General features: G+C 47.2%; 2 protein-coding genes across 3 annotated transcripts; one reads left to right on the forward strand and one right to left on the reverse strand.

The window, feature by feature from the left end:
- The first annotated feature begins 5,618 nt into the window (after positions 1 to 5,618).
- On the forward strand, positions 5,619 to 8,639 carry LOC123189525 (plant intracellular Ras-group-related LRR protein 3). Its single transcript, XM_044601959.1, has 3 exons — positions 5,619 to 6,481; positions 7,448 to 7,614; positions 7,701 to 8,639. Exons 1-3 carry the CDS (start codon positions 5,795 to 5,797, stop codon positions 8,356 to 8,358), a joined length of 1,512 nt encoding a protein of 503 aa, XP_044457894.1. The 5' UTR covers positions 5,619 to 5,794; the 3' UTR covers positions 8,359 to 8,639.
- Positions 8,640 to 10,370: 1,731 nt separating this feature from the next.
- LOC123189527 (protein NBR1 homolog) lies at positions 10,371 to 14,982 on the reverse strand. 2 transcript variants are annotated; one of them, XM_044601961.1, is made up of 8 exons: positions 14,754 to 14,982; positions 12,555 to 13,810; positions 12,332 to 12,446; positions 12,041 to 12,238; positions 11,782 to 11,931; positions 11,595 to 11,693; positions 10,842 to 11,501; positions 10,371 to 10,742 (listed from the first exon to the last, which is right to left on the reverse strand). In XM_044601961.1, exons 1-8 carry the CDS (start codon positions 14,829 to 14,831, stop codon positions 10,737 to 10,739), a joined length of 2,562 nt encoding a protein of 853 aa, XP_044457896.1. In that variant the 5' UTR covers positions 14,832 to 14,982; the 3' UTR covers positions 10,371 to 10,736. The 2 variants fall into 2 exon arrangements, with proteins under 2 accessions (XP_044457896.1, XP_044457895.1); XM_044601960.1 differs by having other exon boundaries at positions 10,371 to 10,762.
- Positions 14,983 to 16,677: the final 1,695 nt, after the last annotated feature.

The following is a 16,677-nucleotide window of genomic DNA, read 5'->3' on the forward strand; positions in this document are numbered from 1 at the left end:
TCCGGGAACATAACACCGATATGACGAAAAACTAGGGCGGCAAGAGTGGAACAAAACACTAGGCGAGAGGCCGAGCCTTCCACCCTTTACCAAGTATATAGATGCATTAAGATAACATAGCAATATAATGATATCCCAATAAGTAAATAAATGTTCCAACAAGGAACGGCTCCAATCTTCACCTGCAACTAGCAACGCTATAAGAGGGGCTGAGCAAAGCGGTAACATAGCCAATCAACGGTTTGCTAGGACATGGTGGGTTAGAGGTTCAACATGGCAATTGGGAGGCTGACAAGCAAAAGGTAGGCATCGTAGCATTGGCATAGCAAAAGAGCGAGCAAACTAGCATAGCAAAGATAGTAGTGATTTCGAGGGTATGATCATCTTGCCTGCACAGTTGTCAGAGTTGACTGGATCCTCAAAGCAAACTCAACGGGCTCCTCGTTAGCGAACTCGTCTCCCGGCTCTACCCAAACAAGACAAACAAGCAACAAGGATACAATCAACCACGTGCAAGATCAAGCGATACGATGCAATGATGATATGCTATGCGGGATGCGATGCGGGATGCAAAATGCAAGATATGACAGGAAATGCATGAACCTGGCCTCAACTTGGAAATCCAAGTGTGCCACTGGAAAGATGAGATGAAATCGCTTGAAAACGATATAAAGAACGCCGGAATCGGAGTTACGGTTTGGAAATGGCAAGCGATTCAAAAATGACACCGGTCTGCGATTTACAGCAAGTAGGCATCTAAATGCAATGAGATGAACATGCTACAGCACCCAAACATGACAACAAAATACATGGCAGGGATGCACACAAGATGCTTAACAAATAGCACTGAGCTACGGCCAATTCATCCATTAGGAGGTTCAAACAAGCATGGCAAAAACGCAAATGGTAAAACAGATCTCAGACTTAGTGAAATTAACACTTGTCTGAAATTTCAGATCATATAGCCCTCTTCGGAGCAACAAAATAACATGCTACAGGACCTGAACATGACAAAGAAAGACATGACATGGAGCCACTCAACAAGCTTAACAAAAGTCCCTTAGTGACCTTGAGCCAAAAGGGATCACAAAATATACTAACAAGCACACGAACATAGCAAAAACATAATCAGTTTTCAGACTTAGTGAAAACTGGGACATGCTGAAACATAACTCACGAAGGCATGTTAACGAGCTCGATGCACTCACTACGGTGCAAGTCATGGCAAGACAAGCATACATCCCATTAAGAAGGCACAAAATACAAGCTAGACATGGCAAGAACAATGGCATAGCATGCACGGGTCAACTACAATAACATCGGCAAAATCGCAAACAAGTTGACGATCTGCCCAGATTCACAACGAAGCAAAAGTAGAGCTCGATTGACTCAAGCTAGGGTGCTCCATAATTGCAAACAAAGACATGGATGGATAGAGCATAACAAGATTAACAAAACTCCTTTACTGATCATCCTCAAAAGAGGCACGGATCACTAGGAAACAGCATGGACATATGGCATCATGAACTAAATAATCCCAGACTTAGTGAAAACTACTAAGTCCCTGAAAACAGATTCACCGGGTGCCTCACTTTGCAAGCTTGCACAAGTCACCACACACATCACAAAAATGCATGGGTTGCACCTCTGGAAAGATAACAAAATCCTTAACAAAACATATGTAGGACTCACAGGCATATCATGCACACAATAATCATGGCAAAAATGACAAAAGTCTAAGATGAACTAGCAGATCTGACAATTAACTCACGAAGCCTCCTTCTAACAGCATTTCGGGCATCAAGATGCACTCAAATGAAAATGATGCAATGGAATGAAATGATTTACTCATCGAGACGAATATTTTGATATGTTATATGCCCAAATCGGATCTACGGATGCGGAGATATCACAGGTCAAAGTATGCATAAAAAATTAGGAGGAGAGGGGAAAAAGTCAACCGCTAGGGTTTTTCAGATCTGAGATCCGGCCCGATGCACTGTTCACCGGAGCGCATTTCCCGAGGATGGCCAGCGCCGGAGTTCGTCGGAGGTGGCCGGAGGTGGCCGGAGAAGGCGTGGAGGAGGCGGTGGAGCTCCCCGGGGACCGGATCCGGCCACAGGGACGCGGGGCAGCGAGGATCCGAGGCGGCGGCGGCGAATCGGGGCGGCGCCCGACGGCGAGGTTCCGGGGCGGCGGCGGCGGATCGGGGCGGCGGCGGCCGGGCGTGGGGACGACGGCGGCGCGGGGCGCGCGCGAGGGAGGAAGAGGCGGGGCCCGGTCGCGGGAGGAGAGGGCCGACCGCGGGCCGGCCGGGCCGCGGGCGGTGGTGGCGGCGACTTGCCACGTGGCGGCACGCGAGTGGACCGGGCGGGCGGCGGACGGCGGGATTTTCGTCCGGCGGCGGGCGGACACGTCCGGCCGCGCGGAGATCTCTTTTTCTAGGGTTAGGGGTGGATTGAACCGCGAATTTTTGGAGGGGGTGTATATATAGGCATAGAGGGAGCTAGGAGAGTCCAAATGAGGTGCGGTTTTCGGCCACGCGAGTGATCGAACGCTCTAAGAGATGGAGCAGAGTTTGGTGGGTTTTGGGCCAAATTGGAGGGGTGTTGGGCTGCAACACACACGAGGCCTTTTCGGTCCCTCGGTTAACCATTGGAGTATCAAACGAAATCCAAATAGTACGAAACTTGACAGGCGGTCTACCGGTAGTAAACCAAGGCCGCTTGGCAAGTCTCGGTCCAATCCGGAAATGTTTAATCCCCACACAAGAAAGAAAGCTAGAAACGACCACCGGAGGAGAACGGAGCGCCGAAATGCAAAACGGACAACGGGGAAAATGCTCGGATGCATGAGATGAACACGTATGTGAATGCAATGCACATGATGACATGATATGAAATGCATGACAACAAAACAACACACGGAGACAAAGACCCGAACCCGAGAAATAAATATAACTTAACGCCGGAAACGGCAAGAGTCAGAGTACAAATTGAGAAAGTTATATCTAGGGCGTTACACTGATCTTGATCGTACACGTTTGCGTGTATGATTAGTGTACGATTGAATCGGGGGCGTCACATCATGTATAGGTGGCTCCTTTTTCCGAAGACAATGCATGACCATCTATTGAATCTGTTAGATAGCAAAGACCGATGGTCGATACATTTTATGGCGTAGATTGCATAATTTTATAGAAACATTGGAACGCCTAAACATTATCTCTTTGTCCTTCTCCCGTAATCAGTGCCTCACTAGGTGAACTTATGTGTGGTTTTATAAAAACAGTGAAACACCTAAGCAAAATCTCTTTGTCATTCTTCCCTAGTTAGTTCCTTACTAGGTTGAATGTCAAATCGCATGCTAGTACGCATCTGTACTCGGGTGACAAAAACATGCCTTAAAACTGGCACGACAATGTTGGTGTCCTAATGTATCCTCCATCCATCTAAGGGTTTCCCTTCGCCCTTTCTAAGCGTGTACTCTATAGGTCGTCCACTGACGACGTCCCTTGTCACCCAGACAACGCGACTTATCCCTCATTCCGCGACTCTACCCGTCATTATCTGCCACCGAAGAAGCCCCCTCTTATGTCATCGACCCTTTTTCTCGCAGTCCTCCGCCGGCTAAGAACCTTGTCCCTCGGCCTCTTTCCCCCCTCAGGGTATGTGTTCATCATTGTCCGCCACCAAAGAAGCCCCTTTGACACTTATGACTCGTCTGTTAATGCCCTTCGACACCGACGCCCTATGCTGACGGAAGTCCCACCAGTCCACAATGGAGTGATAGCATGTGTTCCACCCTTCCTTCGTTGGCTCATTTCGTATGTGCTGTCCTTCCCTCATCGGATCCTTTCACTGCTTAAATGCCGATGATAAATGGGTTTAAGTGCTCGAGTCTCCACCCTGCAATTTTGGTGTCAATTCTGGCCATGTAGGATCTAGGCAGTGAGCAATTCATTTGGTATTTCATGTCCGGTAGTCATCTTATCTCTGATGAATTGACAATGCACCGTGATACAACGTAATATTCATAGTCATTTTAGCAATTATAAACAAGTTCATTGGTTTTGCTTGTGTTTTTCTTCATGATTCAAGAATTCCAACAATAATTTGCTTCTGAAATTGTGTCAGCGTCATATTGGCTTTATGTTTATTTGCACCCGTATATGTATTTATAATTTTATATTCATTTCCGCTTCTGCAAAAGAATATGAAAAAAATGTGGTAACACTCACTTCCATTTGTTTCCACTTTGTTTTCACCCTAATTGCAGAGAACCTTAGAACTCTTGTCTATCTGACTTGGGTCAGCATGTTTTTATGCATAGTTGTTCAACATGTCACAACATGATAACAAGTTTGCGATGTGATCTATGATCTTGACTGCTCGATAGCATGTTGCATTTTATCTAAGTCAGTTGTTCTTCAACAATAGAGGAGGGTGACGACCATGGATGACACCCGTAGTATAGCTAGCCATGGGATTGAAGAAGAAGGGCAAATAACTATTGGTCGACAATGTCACATGTACTATTAGTTTCACTGGGTAGAGATGATGGACAAAACGAGACACTGAAATCGGAAGAAAGGTGGGAAATAATCGAATTCAAAAGAAGGATAATAGAGGGACCGATATATTAGGGAAAAGCTTCATGTCAGTTGGCTGATTACAACCTGTGCGTCGACCGCTTTGGCTGGTCGACGCGTGTCCCTGTGAGTCACACATCGTTGCTGAACCTTATCTCCTCAGGCGTTTGTCTCCAGAAAATCTATCTCGCCGCTCTTCTCTCTCAGCAGCCAATCACTTGTTTCTCAATAGCAGCCAATCTTCACTTTCTCCCTCCCGACTCTCATCTAGAGCTGCCACCACTCAACCACGCAACAGACGCGCACGATCTCCGCCCCGACGGAGGACGCCGCCACCGACCCCCTTTCTCCCCCGGACAATCTCCCGTGGGCACTCTACTGCAAGCCCCTTTCTCCTTCCCTCCTCCTCTCTCTCTCTCTCTCTCTCTCCCCGCCCATGGCCCTCTCTCTGATTCTCTCTCTCGGGTGTTTTCCCGCAACAAGCTCGTTGTTGCAAAAAAAATTCTACAACAAGAGCTTTGTTGCAAAAAAATCTGTAACAATCCCTTTGTTGCAAAAAAAACTGCAACAAGATTTTTGTTGTAATTTTTTTTTCTGCGATAGGACCTTTGTTGCAAAACTTTTCTGCAACTGGACTTTTGTTGCAAAATTTTTGCAACAAGACCTGTGTTGCAATGGTGAAGGTGTCACTCGACCACTCAATGCGCTAGGTCTGACGGCTCACAACCCGGCTGAAAAGATCAGCTGGCAGGGGCATAGCAGGCCCGGATATATCATTAGAGAAGAAAGAGCAGTTTTTTTTCTTCGCAGGAGAGAAAAAGTCATGTTGTGACGAGAGGCAAGATTATTGAGGTCTTTCGGGGTAGGAAAATTGTGTTCAGTGCTTGAGCCAATCAGTGAATGTTGACTTGCAGAAAAAGAAAAAAAAATATGCGTGAGCGTTCAAGAAACAAATGACTGTTTCTTGAACCAGAAGCAGAAGAAGCCGTTCATCAGCAGTAAACGAATTGTCACCCTGGATCAGATTTGGATCGGATAGATATCCCCTGACCCAAATAATCCCCAGGGATCTGCCGGCCGGCCGCCCCAGGCAGGTTCCGACTGCACCCTCCAGTCCAGCTCCCCATCGCCCTCCACTTTCCCAAGCCCACCATAAAACAGCATCAGTTCTCCGATCTCCGCCTCCCACCTCCCCCGCCCGCCATGGATCCGGCGCCGCAGTCCCACCCGATCCTCTCCTACGTGCTCTCCCGCCTCCCCACCCTCTCCAAGCCCAGGCCCGCCGCCGGGGCCGACTTCGACATCGAGCAGCCGCCGGTCCACACGCCGTCCCCGCGCTCGCCCTCCGTCGGCGAGTTCGAGCTCGTCGAGCGGATGCCGGGCCTCCGCCACGCCTCCGTGCTCCACGCCATGACCCGCGCCGTCGCCGACGTCTCCGCCGCCCGCTCCGCGCTGCAGGAGCTGGGCCCGCGCCCCGACCACGAGCTCGTCGACTCCTCCCGCGCCGTCGTCGCCGCCGCCGCCGCCGGCGACGTCGCCCCGCGGGTCACCGAGGAGGACCTCGAGGCGTGCCGCACCGTGGTGCGGCTCGAGGAGGCCCACGACACCTACGAGGCGCTGCTGCACGAGGCCGAGGGGAGGCTCGAGAAGGTCTACCGGTCGGCGATGGAGGGCAGGGACCTGGAGGAGGCCGAGGGGAAGGATGAATCGGCGGCGGGCGCTGATGAGGTGGCGGTGCAGGAGGAAGTCGTCGCCGTGCTGAAGCAGGCCCAGGAGGGCAAGCCGGTGGAGAGCGTGCTCCTCGTGGATCGGCAGCTGCGCTACCTGCCCGAGGCGTTCGGAAGGATCCTGGGACTCCGCGTGCTTGACGTATCACACAACCAGCTCCAGGTGAGAAGCATGTCATCCCATATCTTTAGATTAGATCTGTTTATTTAGAGCCCATGTAGTACTATATGGTAACATATTCATGGATGAGCCACACGCACAAAACACTTCAGTTCTGGTGTGTTTGTCTAGGATTAGGCATTTTTCTGCCACTGTGAGCGCATATTAGGCTGTCTTTTCGGACTGAGTGGATGCTTCGAATTACTCTATGTGCTAAATAGTTTGGGTACTGATTTATCAGTAAGGATGCTAGATTTGTGAGTTCTGATATGCCTGGTACGAAGAGTGGGTCTGTATACTAGCACTTATTTGTCACTTGTCAATTAGGATCAGGTATGAGGGCCAGTCTGTATTCTATTATTTTGGCAGATTTATTTGTTATCCCGCCTTATGTGTTAAGGATGTGCTGCTGAAGGCAGAATTTGGATGGAGAAAATGCTAAAAGTTATGCAAGGACGCGTTGAAGTACTATTTTTGTTTCTGAAAGGATGCTTTGGTTTGATTGTCGCTTTGGTTTAGGCTATGCAAACACTAGTGTTGACTCATCGAGGGTTACAAGTAGTACTTTGGGTTCATACAGTTCTACAAAGTAGAATATCAAATTGGTAGGAGTTATGAGGTAAGTTTAGCTTAGCTTGATTTCCTGGAAATCTTGCTTGGGTTAGAAATTTGGAGAATCATCGATTAAAGTAGGGAGAATTAGTACTTTCATATTGCTTGCTGCTACTGGTAAGAGATGTTTATGTCTGATTTATATGGTTTATTTTGAGCTTCATGATCCATCATAATCATTTAACAGCAGACATGAGATGTGCTAGCTATAAAATGCTGATTTTCTTTCGTGGCCCTAAAAACTCAGATCTGTTTATCAGGTTATAATTCCTCAACAACTGCAAGGCTGCTCTATGGCTTGTTAGATACAATATTGTACTGTTGTTCCCTAATTTTGGGATTTCACTGTGCTTGTAGGTTATTCCAGATGCTATAGGAGGGCTTGAACATCTTGAAGAGCTCCGTCTTGCTTCTAATGCCTTGGTTTCTCTTCCTGATACTGTTGGATTTTTGTCCAATCTGAAGATTCTGAATGTGTCGACTAACAAGCTGAGAACACTGCCAGACAGCATCTCAAAGTGCAGGTAGATACTACTCCTAAAGTTCCCCTTGCGTTTGTTAATTAGCTGTATTCACTATTCAAGAGACTGATAGATAGTTCACCCTCCAGGTCGCTAGTTGAGCTTGATGCAAGCTACAATGGGCTCACATATCTGCCAACAAATATTGGCTATGAACTGATTAATCTGCGAAAGCTCTGGGTTCACATGAACAAGTTGCGATCTCTTCCATCATCTATCTGTGAGATGCAATCACTATACGTCCTGGATGCTCATTTCAATGAACTATGCGGTCTGCCATCTGCCATAGGGAAGCTTTCCAGCCTTGAAATCCTCGACCTGAGCAGCAACTTCAGCGACATGAAGGAGCTCCCTTTCTCATTCGGTGACCTGCTGAACCTGCGGGAGGTTGACCTCAGCAACAACCAGATCCATGCTCTTCCCGACAGTTTTGGCCGGCTTGACAAGCTGGAGAAGCTTAACCTGGAGCAGAACCCTCTGTCCATGCCACCAGCGGAGGTCGTGAAGGAAGGTGTAGACGCTGTGAAAGAGTACATGTCAAAGAGGTGGCTTGATGCGTTGCTCGAGGAAGAACAGAGGAGCATGGCGGCAGCAGCAGCAGCAGAGAGCCCGCAGGCGTCGACTCCCAAGGCTTGGCTGGCGCGCAGCGTCTCATGGGTCTCGGACGTTGGGGGGAGCCTTGTGGGCTATGTCAGTGGTGGCCAGACCAAGTCGGAGAAAGACTCGATCCTCGACCAGCAGTTCTGAAACCTCAGTTTCAGAGGCGATCGAGTATCGCGTATGTATATACCAAGTTTACGGAACTCTCGACCTGGGAATCATTTTGCGTTCCTGTTGACTCTGGACCTTACAAGCACCTGCCCTCTGCAGGCTTTGGCGTTTATTTTCCCATTTTAACTCCATTTGAGGGTCATTTCCATCGAAGGCCCTGGTTGTGTTACTGTATAATAATAATAGGGCTGAAACTCGGTATACTCGCTTTATTATTAGACTGTTTGCAACAGAAATTATGCATTTTGTTTGCTGAAGCTACATGTGTTACTGCAAACTATCTGTCTTGCTAAGATGCCACAAAGCTTTAGAAACTTGCCAGGTTTTGTTTGTGAGAACAAACTTCAACCCTGTCATTCCCGAATGCCCTCAATTTGTGAAGTCATACAGTAATTTTTTTCGGCTTTTGAAAACTAAACGTACTACCTATGTAACTAAATATAAGGTGTTTTTCTAGTTCAATGCAAAAACATCTTATACTTAGTTACAGAGTTTGTAGTTCAATGCAAAAACATCTTATACTCCCTCCGTTCCTAAATACTCCCTCTGTTCCGAATTACTTGTCGTAGGTATGGATGTATTTAGATGTATTTTATCTAGATACATCCATTTTTGCGACGAGTAATTTGGAACGGATGGAGTATAAGTCTTCTTAGACATTTTAAATGGACAACAGCATACGGATGTATGTAGAGTGTAGATTCATTCATTTTGCTCCGTATGTAGTTACTTGTTGAAATCTCTAGAAAGGCTTGTATTTGAGAACGGAGGGAGTAATTGCTTAGGAACAACAACTTCGGGCATCAGGTGACCTGCATCACACGAATTCCGAACAGTTGTGCTAAACTGTAATGCTTGTGACACGCATTCCTCTCATTCCAAAGTGCCCAACAGACTAACAACTTATGGACCAAGGTTCAGGAGGTGGAGCTAGTGGTTGGAACAAAGGATATCATTCGATGAAAATTCACTGCGAATGGGTGCTACTCTGTCGCCGCGGCTGGCTTACAGAGTGCAATTGCAATTCGCAGGATTGATAGCCGGACATGCCAAGGATGGATGGTCTAGAAAATATGGGCTTCGCCGAAAATCAGATTTTTCTCATGGCTCATTCTGCAAGATTGGACGGCATAGCCATTGACCAAACTGTGGTCTTTGTCAGTTGTGCAAAAGAGAACCAAGAACGACGGCGCATCTAATCTTCAAATGCCGCTACTCTGCTAGGATTTAGGAAGTGATCAACGCATGGCTGGGGATGCAATCACAGGTTAACGCCTGGTCCACACTCTCATCAGTGGCAGCATGGTGGAACGAACGTGGTAGTCTGGTACGAGTCAACAGGAAGGCCTATAATTCTTTGAAGATGTTTAGTCTGTTGGCCACTCTGAGAGAAATATGAGATGTTTAGTCTGTTGGCCACTCTGAGAGAAATATGAGAGTGTTTCACAACAAGGCCTCTTTGCCCACACACGTTGTTGCGTCAATCAAGGCGGAGGGGAAACTCTCGGTACTTGTAGGGCCAAAGTTTCTGGATAGGATTTTGCCAGTTAGGATGTTGCGTCAATCAATCCCTTTGTGTGTGTTTTTTTGTGGTCATGTAACAAACAGACTTTGTTCTCACCTTCTTATTTAATGAGATGAGATAAATCTTTTGCCTTCGTTTTAAAAATAAATATTTTTTTGCATAATGTGAAATATAAGTTTCTAGGAGACTATGCTGACATGAAACATCAGGTTACAGTGTTTTTAGCTGCCTAAATGTCACTTGCACAGTTCTCAGGGCAGAAGAAGCGAAAATCAGTACACTTTCTTGCCTGTTTGCAGTCGCTCTTCCTTCATACAATCAACCATTGTTGGAAACTTGGAATACCTGGGACCAGAACGAAAATAAGCTCTAACCAACAATCAGTTTATGAGAACCACATCTCTGAATCAGACTCTGATAGAAGAGCACAGCAACCATCTGATTGAGAAGCACACGAGCGACAGATATAATAAACAGAACTCATAGACCATACTAGCAGTTCGCCTGATAAGGTACCCTGCTTACACGAAAGAAAAACCACGGTGCACGAGCGACCACACGCCGGAGCGCCGGACTATTATGGTCCTGCTTACTGGCTGCTACTACTACTGCGCGGCTGCAGTGCACTGCATCATGCAACATCACTTCAGTTCGTCTGGTTATTCCTGCATTACATTATACTAGTACTACTTTATCTATATCTAGGTCTACTAGGCAGCAGCGCTCCAGCAGATGAGCGCAGGAGGCCATCACCGGTCCTTCTCTCTGGACAGAAGATCCATCGCCACACGCTTCATGGAACTTCATGCTTCTTGCTCGAGCACTCCTTCTACATCTGTGTCAATCATCAAAACCCTATAAGAGTTGAGAATTAAGAAGGATCCTAAATTAAGATGATATTCTCGCGCTACACAGGATGAGAAGTGGCGCATACCAGTTCCTTCAGCTCCGCAAGGAGTGGGTCCCACTCATGGAAGCCGCACAGGTCATCGACCGACTTCTGCAGATCATACTCATTCTGCCGAAGTACCTCTGTGTTCAGGTCAACCTGCCTGAAGCCCATGTCCGCCAGTTCCCTCAGAAGCTTCTCCTCCATGTTATTGTTGATGGTTTCATCAGGCGAAGGCATGCTAACAGGAGCGACATGTGAACTGACAAGAGTAGGTGCCGGTAGAGGTTCCGGCACACTCATGGGTTCCGGCAGTGGTGCGGCTTCAGGTGCCGCCACACCTGTAGGCATCCCTAGAGCTTCAGCAGATGAGGCGTGGGGATAAGCGACGGGTACTTGAACTGGTTCATCTGCTGCCTGGGTATAAGCGATGGGTACTTGAACTGGTTCATCTGCTGCCTGGGGATAAGCGATGGGTACTTGAACTGGTTCATCTGCTGCTGGTGCAGAGGGCACAACACTTCCAACCGCTTTGGGTCCCTTTCGTCTCAGCGTGGCAAGCACCTCACGCAGAGGTATGCCATCATCGTCAGAGTCAGATGCAGAATCTGAGGTCCAGGTTGCGGTGCTGCCTTCTGCAGGCAAGCTCAAGAAGTTCACTGCAGCAGTTCCCTTATTGCCACTGGTCTGGACAGGCTGTTGCACCTGCACACGAATTTAGCAGGCAAATGATCAGATGTGTAAACAAACCATGTGGCCACTTGCGGAAGAGAATTCTACAGTCTAATGAGGCTATACAATGGATGGCCTCGATGTTGCAGGGTTGCTGACTGCAGGCAAGTTCAAGTCTATTGCAGCAGTTTGATTGTCACCACTGGCTTGAACAGGCTCTTCCACCTGCACACGATATCAGCATGCGGAAGGTCATGAGGGGAGGAACATCAAGGCTTACAAGGAGAGGAGCAAGTGATGGCGGAGTAAAAACCTCAATAAGAACCCAAACTTGCTGACCAAATTTCTGTAGGTCTGGCGATGTTAGTCTCCAGTACGATATGTACCTACCAGGTTTCGCAGGTGAAACAAAGTCAACACAAACATCGATTTCTCCATTCAAGGGGAAACCAGCCTCTGGAATCTGAGAAGTTCAAACATAAGTTAAGACTTTATTATGGTCTGAGATGCATCCATGTAAATCTCACATCCAGAACATATTAGCAAATAAATTATATGTGGTTGGGAAGTACCGCTAATTTCACTAAGCTTTGGCGAGCAAATTGATCTCCACCAACCCAGGCAAGGTGGGTTCCATAAGGCCATATAATATTTCCATTGTTAAGCATGCACCAAATCTTACGAAATGGAGTTGATGGCGCCATTCGTGTTCCATCAGGGACAGTGAGATCCTTGACGAAACGGCAGTCAAGTTGGAGGAACCTCTTATCCTGAGAATGGTCAAACAGAAGTAAGTGTAAATATTATGTTACTATCTCACGTAAAGTATATAATCATGAGTATGAACAGACTGATCTGGTCACCTTATTCAGGTTTCTCAATCTTTCACTTACTGAGAGTGGCTTGTCCATTCTGGCATATTCAGCCTCATTGCCCATGCGATAGAAACAAGCACTGCATAGATCATAGTTATATTTGCTGCCAGCAAAGAGAAAAATGTCAAGAGAACATTTTTTTTTTAAATCCAATGAAAAATAAGATATGAATGAAGGACTGAATTATTTAATTGTAACTAAAAATACTTACACATTGGACTTGTAGCGAGGCCCAACAATCGGTGTCACCCCGCAGCCACCATCACATTCTACCCATTTATGAACCGACTGCTGTGGGGTACCATACCCACTGTATGAACCAAATGAGTAGGGATCTTGATAATTTCCATATGAATTAACTAATGAAGGCCTACTGAACCTAAACTGATTGTAGTTGTAGGCAGGTGGAGGAGGGAATGCCTTCTGCAAACCATGGGTTGCAACTGAAGTGTAAGGGTTAAGTATTGGATCAGTTTCAAAGGTCGGAATTGAACTTGACGGAGGGCCTCTGGGGGGAGGGAAGGCTGAGCTTGAATCGCCATTAATCTTTCTAATAGACCCAAAGGGCATATACCCATTTGCAGAACCAAGAGTAGAGCCACCAGGAGCAAATGAAGGAACAGGTGGCACCGAAGAAGACATGACAGATTTCCCCATACTTTGAGCATGTGATTTCCCCTTACTCAGGGCATCAGTTCTTTTCTTATGATACAAGAGTTCTCCACCAGAACCGACTAGAACCGATGGAACCCCAATTGAAGTACAGCCTGGTGCTTGTTGAACTTGAGCATTGGTCTTCTCAACTAGCACACTCTTAAGACCAAGTGCTCTAGATGATTTAGCATGTTGCGAATTTGAAGCTGAAGCTGTTGCAGATTCAGATGCATTACTATCTTTCATGTCCCTGAATGTTTGTGGATTACCACTAGAGGAACCAGATGAACTGTAAGAGAGACCACTGGTAGGTTCCATGCCGCTCTTGGGTGTCATCAGTTTAGCAATTCGATCCAGCAACTCACGTACTGGTGGTGCCGATGATGCAGCTTTAGAGCGCAGCTCATGCGATAATTTAGCAAGGACAGCAGGAACTTGCTCTGGTACAAACTTCAAGGCTTCATCAATAGCTGATTTCACCTGAGCTAGTTGATCTTCCATAGCTGCCGACATCTTAGACCTGGAATTCAAGGCTTGCTGGTTAGGCTGAGGTGCCCCGGCAGTGCTGCTTTTCAACTGAACATCAATCCTAAGAGGGTTCAGCTCCTGACTAACAGCAGCATCACGTAAATCATCATCATCATCCAACATGACAATATCTCCATCCTCATCAGTATATGTGAGAATAAATTGCTCCTCGGGGCTGAACTTAAAAGCATTTGCAATCTTTGACCGAAGGGCAGCAAGATTATGATCTAAGTTTGAACCATTCACAAAAGCACTGAACCGCTTGAGAGTGCCACCATAGTTGACCTGAAACATCAACCAATCATAGACTCAGATATTAACAAGAATGACGTATGACTGGAACTACAAATTAGAACAGAAGGATTCAACAGGTGGCACAAAGAAAACATATCACTAGAAGAAGTGTGTGTTGTTCCTATGTTTTGTTCTGTTATTAGCCAGTTAAGGACAACAACAACAAGCTAGAAGTATAATCCTTGAAGATAGTGGAGATTTCAAGCATCAGTGACACAAGTGAATAGTCACACTACCACAGTACGCATACCATGCACATATAAGAACACTACTAGGTATGAAGTTCAATGACACAGAGACAGAAATATATCACTTTGATGCTACTAAATTCCATACAGAAAATAGCACATGAGAGATCAAAAATTGACAGTGGCCTCCCGTGCTCTGAAACATAGATTAAAGTACTCTAACATCAAACACGAACACAAAGCATCTTTGGTTCTTTACTAGCAGCAGCAATCGCCCTAACTGTAATCTGAACTTCGCACCAATCAACGCAAGCCCGTCAGTTAACCCGTCAGTTAACGGGTGAAATCATCTCCACGGTTTTACAATGGCGAACAAGATCAGAGCAATCTGACCTCGGATACACCCTTATAGAAAAGAAAGAACAATCCATTCTTCAACAACCAGATGGAACACAAAATCCCACCACATCCCATCATCCGCAGCAGACCACGCCCCCCATCTCCAACGAATGGGGAAAAGACCCCCGACGTCAGTGTCCAACGCCATCGCGACTAGACAGGAGTCGGACCACAAGCACCGCCCGGATCGCTCTAAAATCTAGCAGGCGCAGAACCCCTCCTCGACTCCCGACGAGGAAACGCCAAACCCTACGCCGAAAGAACAAAAAAAAAACGGCACTCCCCTCATCCTCCCCGATCGAACACCACGACGGCATCACCACACTGCCAGGGCACGGGAAAACTACCTTGATGACGAGATCCCGGGGGCGGCCGAGCGGCACGAGGCCGCGGAACGGCGGCGGCGTGTCCCGTTGAGGCATCATGGCGCGAGTCCGCGGCGGCGGGGGCCTCCGCGCAGCCGCTGCAAGCCTCGGCGGTGCGACCGGAGACCCTGCGCAGTGGAGCTGGGGGGGAGGAGGCGGCAGTGCGTCGGCGGTGGGGCGGGGGTGGGGGTGTGTGGCGTGGTGGGGAAGAAGAAGAACGGAACAGGGCGAGGCTCCCTCTTTTATCGAGCCCTTCCGTTACCTTCGATGGGAAGGCTGGGAGTGGAAACTGTTGCGCCTTTTCGCGGTAATTTTGCGGCCGGGCCCCCCGTGGGACGGCGGGCCCAGAGGTCGGTGAGAGAGGCGGGCTCCTCGCGTGGGCTGCATGCGGGACAGATCACGGCTTGTTTGCGGTGGGGTCTGGGTGTGTGATTTTGGCGTTGGTCCGGGGTGAGACTGGAGTTTTCCCAGGTTGTGCATATCCGCATCGCCGGGGCCCGCTGGGCAGTTGGGCCCCGATATATTATTATTGTTCCTCTTAAGTCGGTAACTACAGTGCTGCCAGTATATATATAATAATAGTTCCCTGAAATGTACAGTGTACAATAATAGTTCACGTAAAAGAAAGTCATCATATAATAATAGTTCGTGTGTTAAAAAATTATAGTTGGTGTCGTTGTGTCTGCGTTTTGGGAGAAAACAACAATGCTGGTCCTGGAAAGGATCACGACTACGACCTTTGCTTCCTGGAAGGGATCAGCCGTCGGTCTCTGGCCCGTGGGCCACGCTCTGTAGCCTTTGTTTTGCCGCTGTTCCTCAACTTTATGGTATTATTAAAAAGAAACCGAGGTGCTGCTGCCATAATATCTTGGTTCCTTCGTGTCGTGCAAGTCGGAACTTGGGTTCCTGTTTCTTATCGCCGAGGAACGGGTCACGTTGTACCTGCCCGCCCGCCCTCCGCGCCGTGATGCGCTCTTTCCGCACCGTTCGCACGGGAAAATATCAGATGATGCCGTATTCCACGTACTTCCGTGCTCCAAATTCTAAAACTTGTAGCAGTACTTAAATGTTCTAATTCTATTTTAATGTTCATAAGATGCGCGCCTATGACCCTTAAAAATTCAGATCCAAATTCGAAAAACACAATGAGAAACGAAAACTTTTTTTTTTTGCGAATGCATGAGAAACGGAAACTAAATACAAACCTAACATGAATACCGTCGAAAGAAGATAAACATGAATAATGTGAGAAATGACAATATTCAAGTCTGGATTTGTCTTTTTTATTTCTTCCTTAGTGTGTGTTTTGAACTTCGATCTGAATCTATGAAGGGTTTTGTAGGCACATGTCTCGCGCACATTTACAAAAGAAGAATATTTGAAACATTTAAATGTAATTTTTTTAAAGGAGCATGAGAGTATGTAAGGTGTGGTGTCACCTGATATTTCCTCACATTCGACTGTTCGCCAACAGTTGTATGACAATATGTTTGATTCTGGGTGTTGTTGCAAAAAAAATGTTTCATTCTGGGTTTCTCTTTTTCTTCTCTATCTCCTTTGACGATTAAGCGAAACTCTTCCCTTCAAACTTCACTGATGAGCCCGTGGATTCGCCTTCCCTCTGCCTACCACTCCGGCAGCCAGTGGCAGTGAGGGGAATCCTGCTGCCTTTGCTTCGATTAGTAGCTTAAGTTAGGTTTTTTTACTCCTTGCAAGTGATGCGCTTCTTCTACTAGTTTGACTTCCGGGCTTCGATCCTCCTCGAGTTCGTTCATCTAGATGTAGTCGACGGAGCTTCAGCGTAGATTCATGTCATCTCCTTGGAGCGGTGAGGTTAGGATTTCTTGTCATGTGGCAAGATTTGGTGACAGGTCCTTCAGATATATTCAAGGGTTCAACGATGATG

The sequence above is a fragment of the Triticum aestivum genome, chromosome 2A (assembly GCF_018294505.1).
Source record: "Triticum aestivum cultivar Chinese Spring chromosome 2A, IWGSC CS RefSeq v2.1, whole genome shotgun sequence".
NCBI classification, from domain to species: Eukaryota; Viridiplantae; Streptophyta; class Magnoliopsida; order Poales; family Poaceae; genus Triticum; species Triticum aestivum.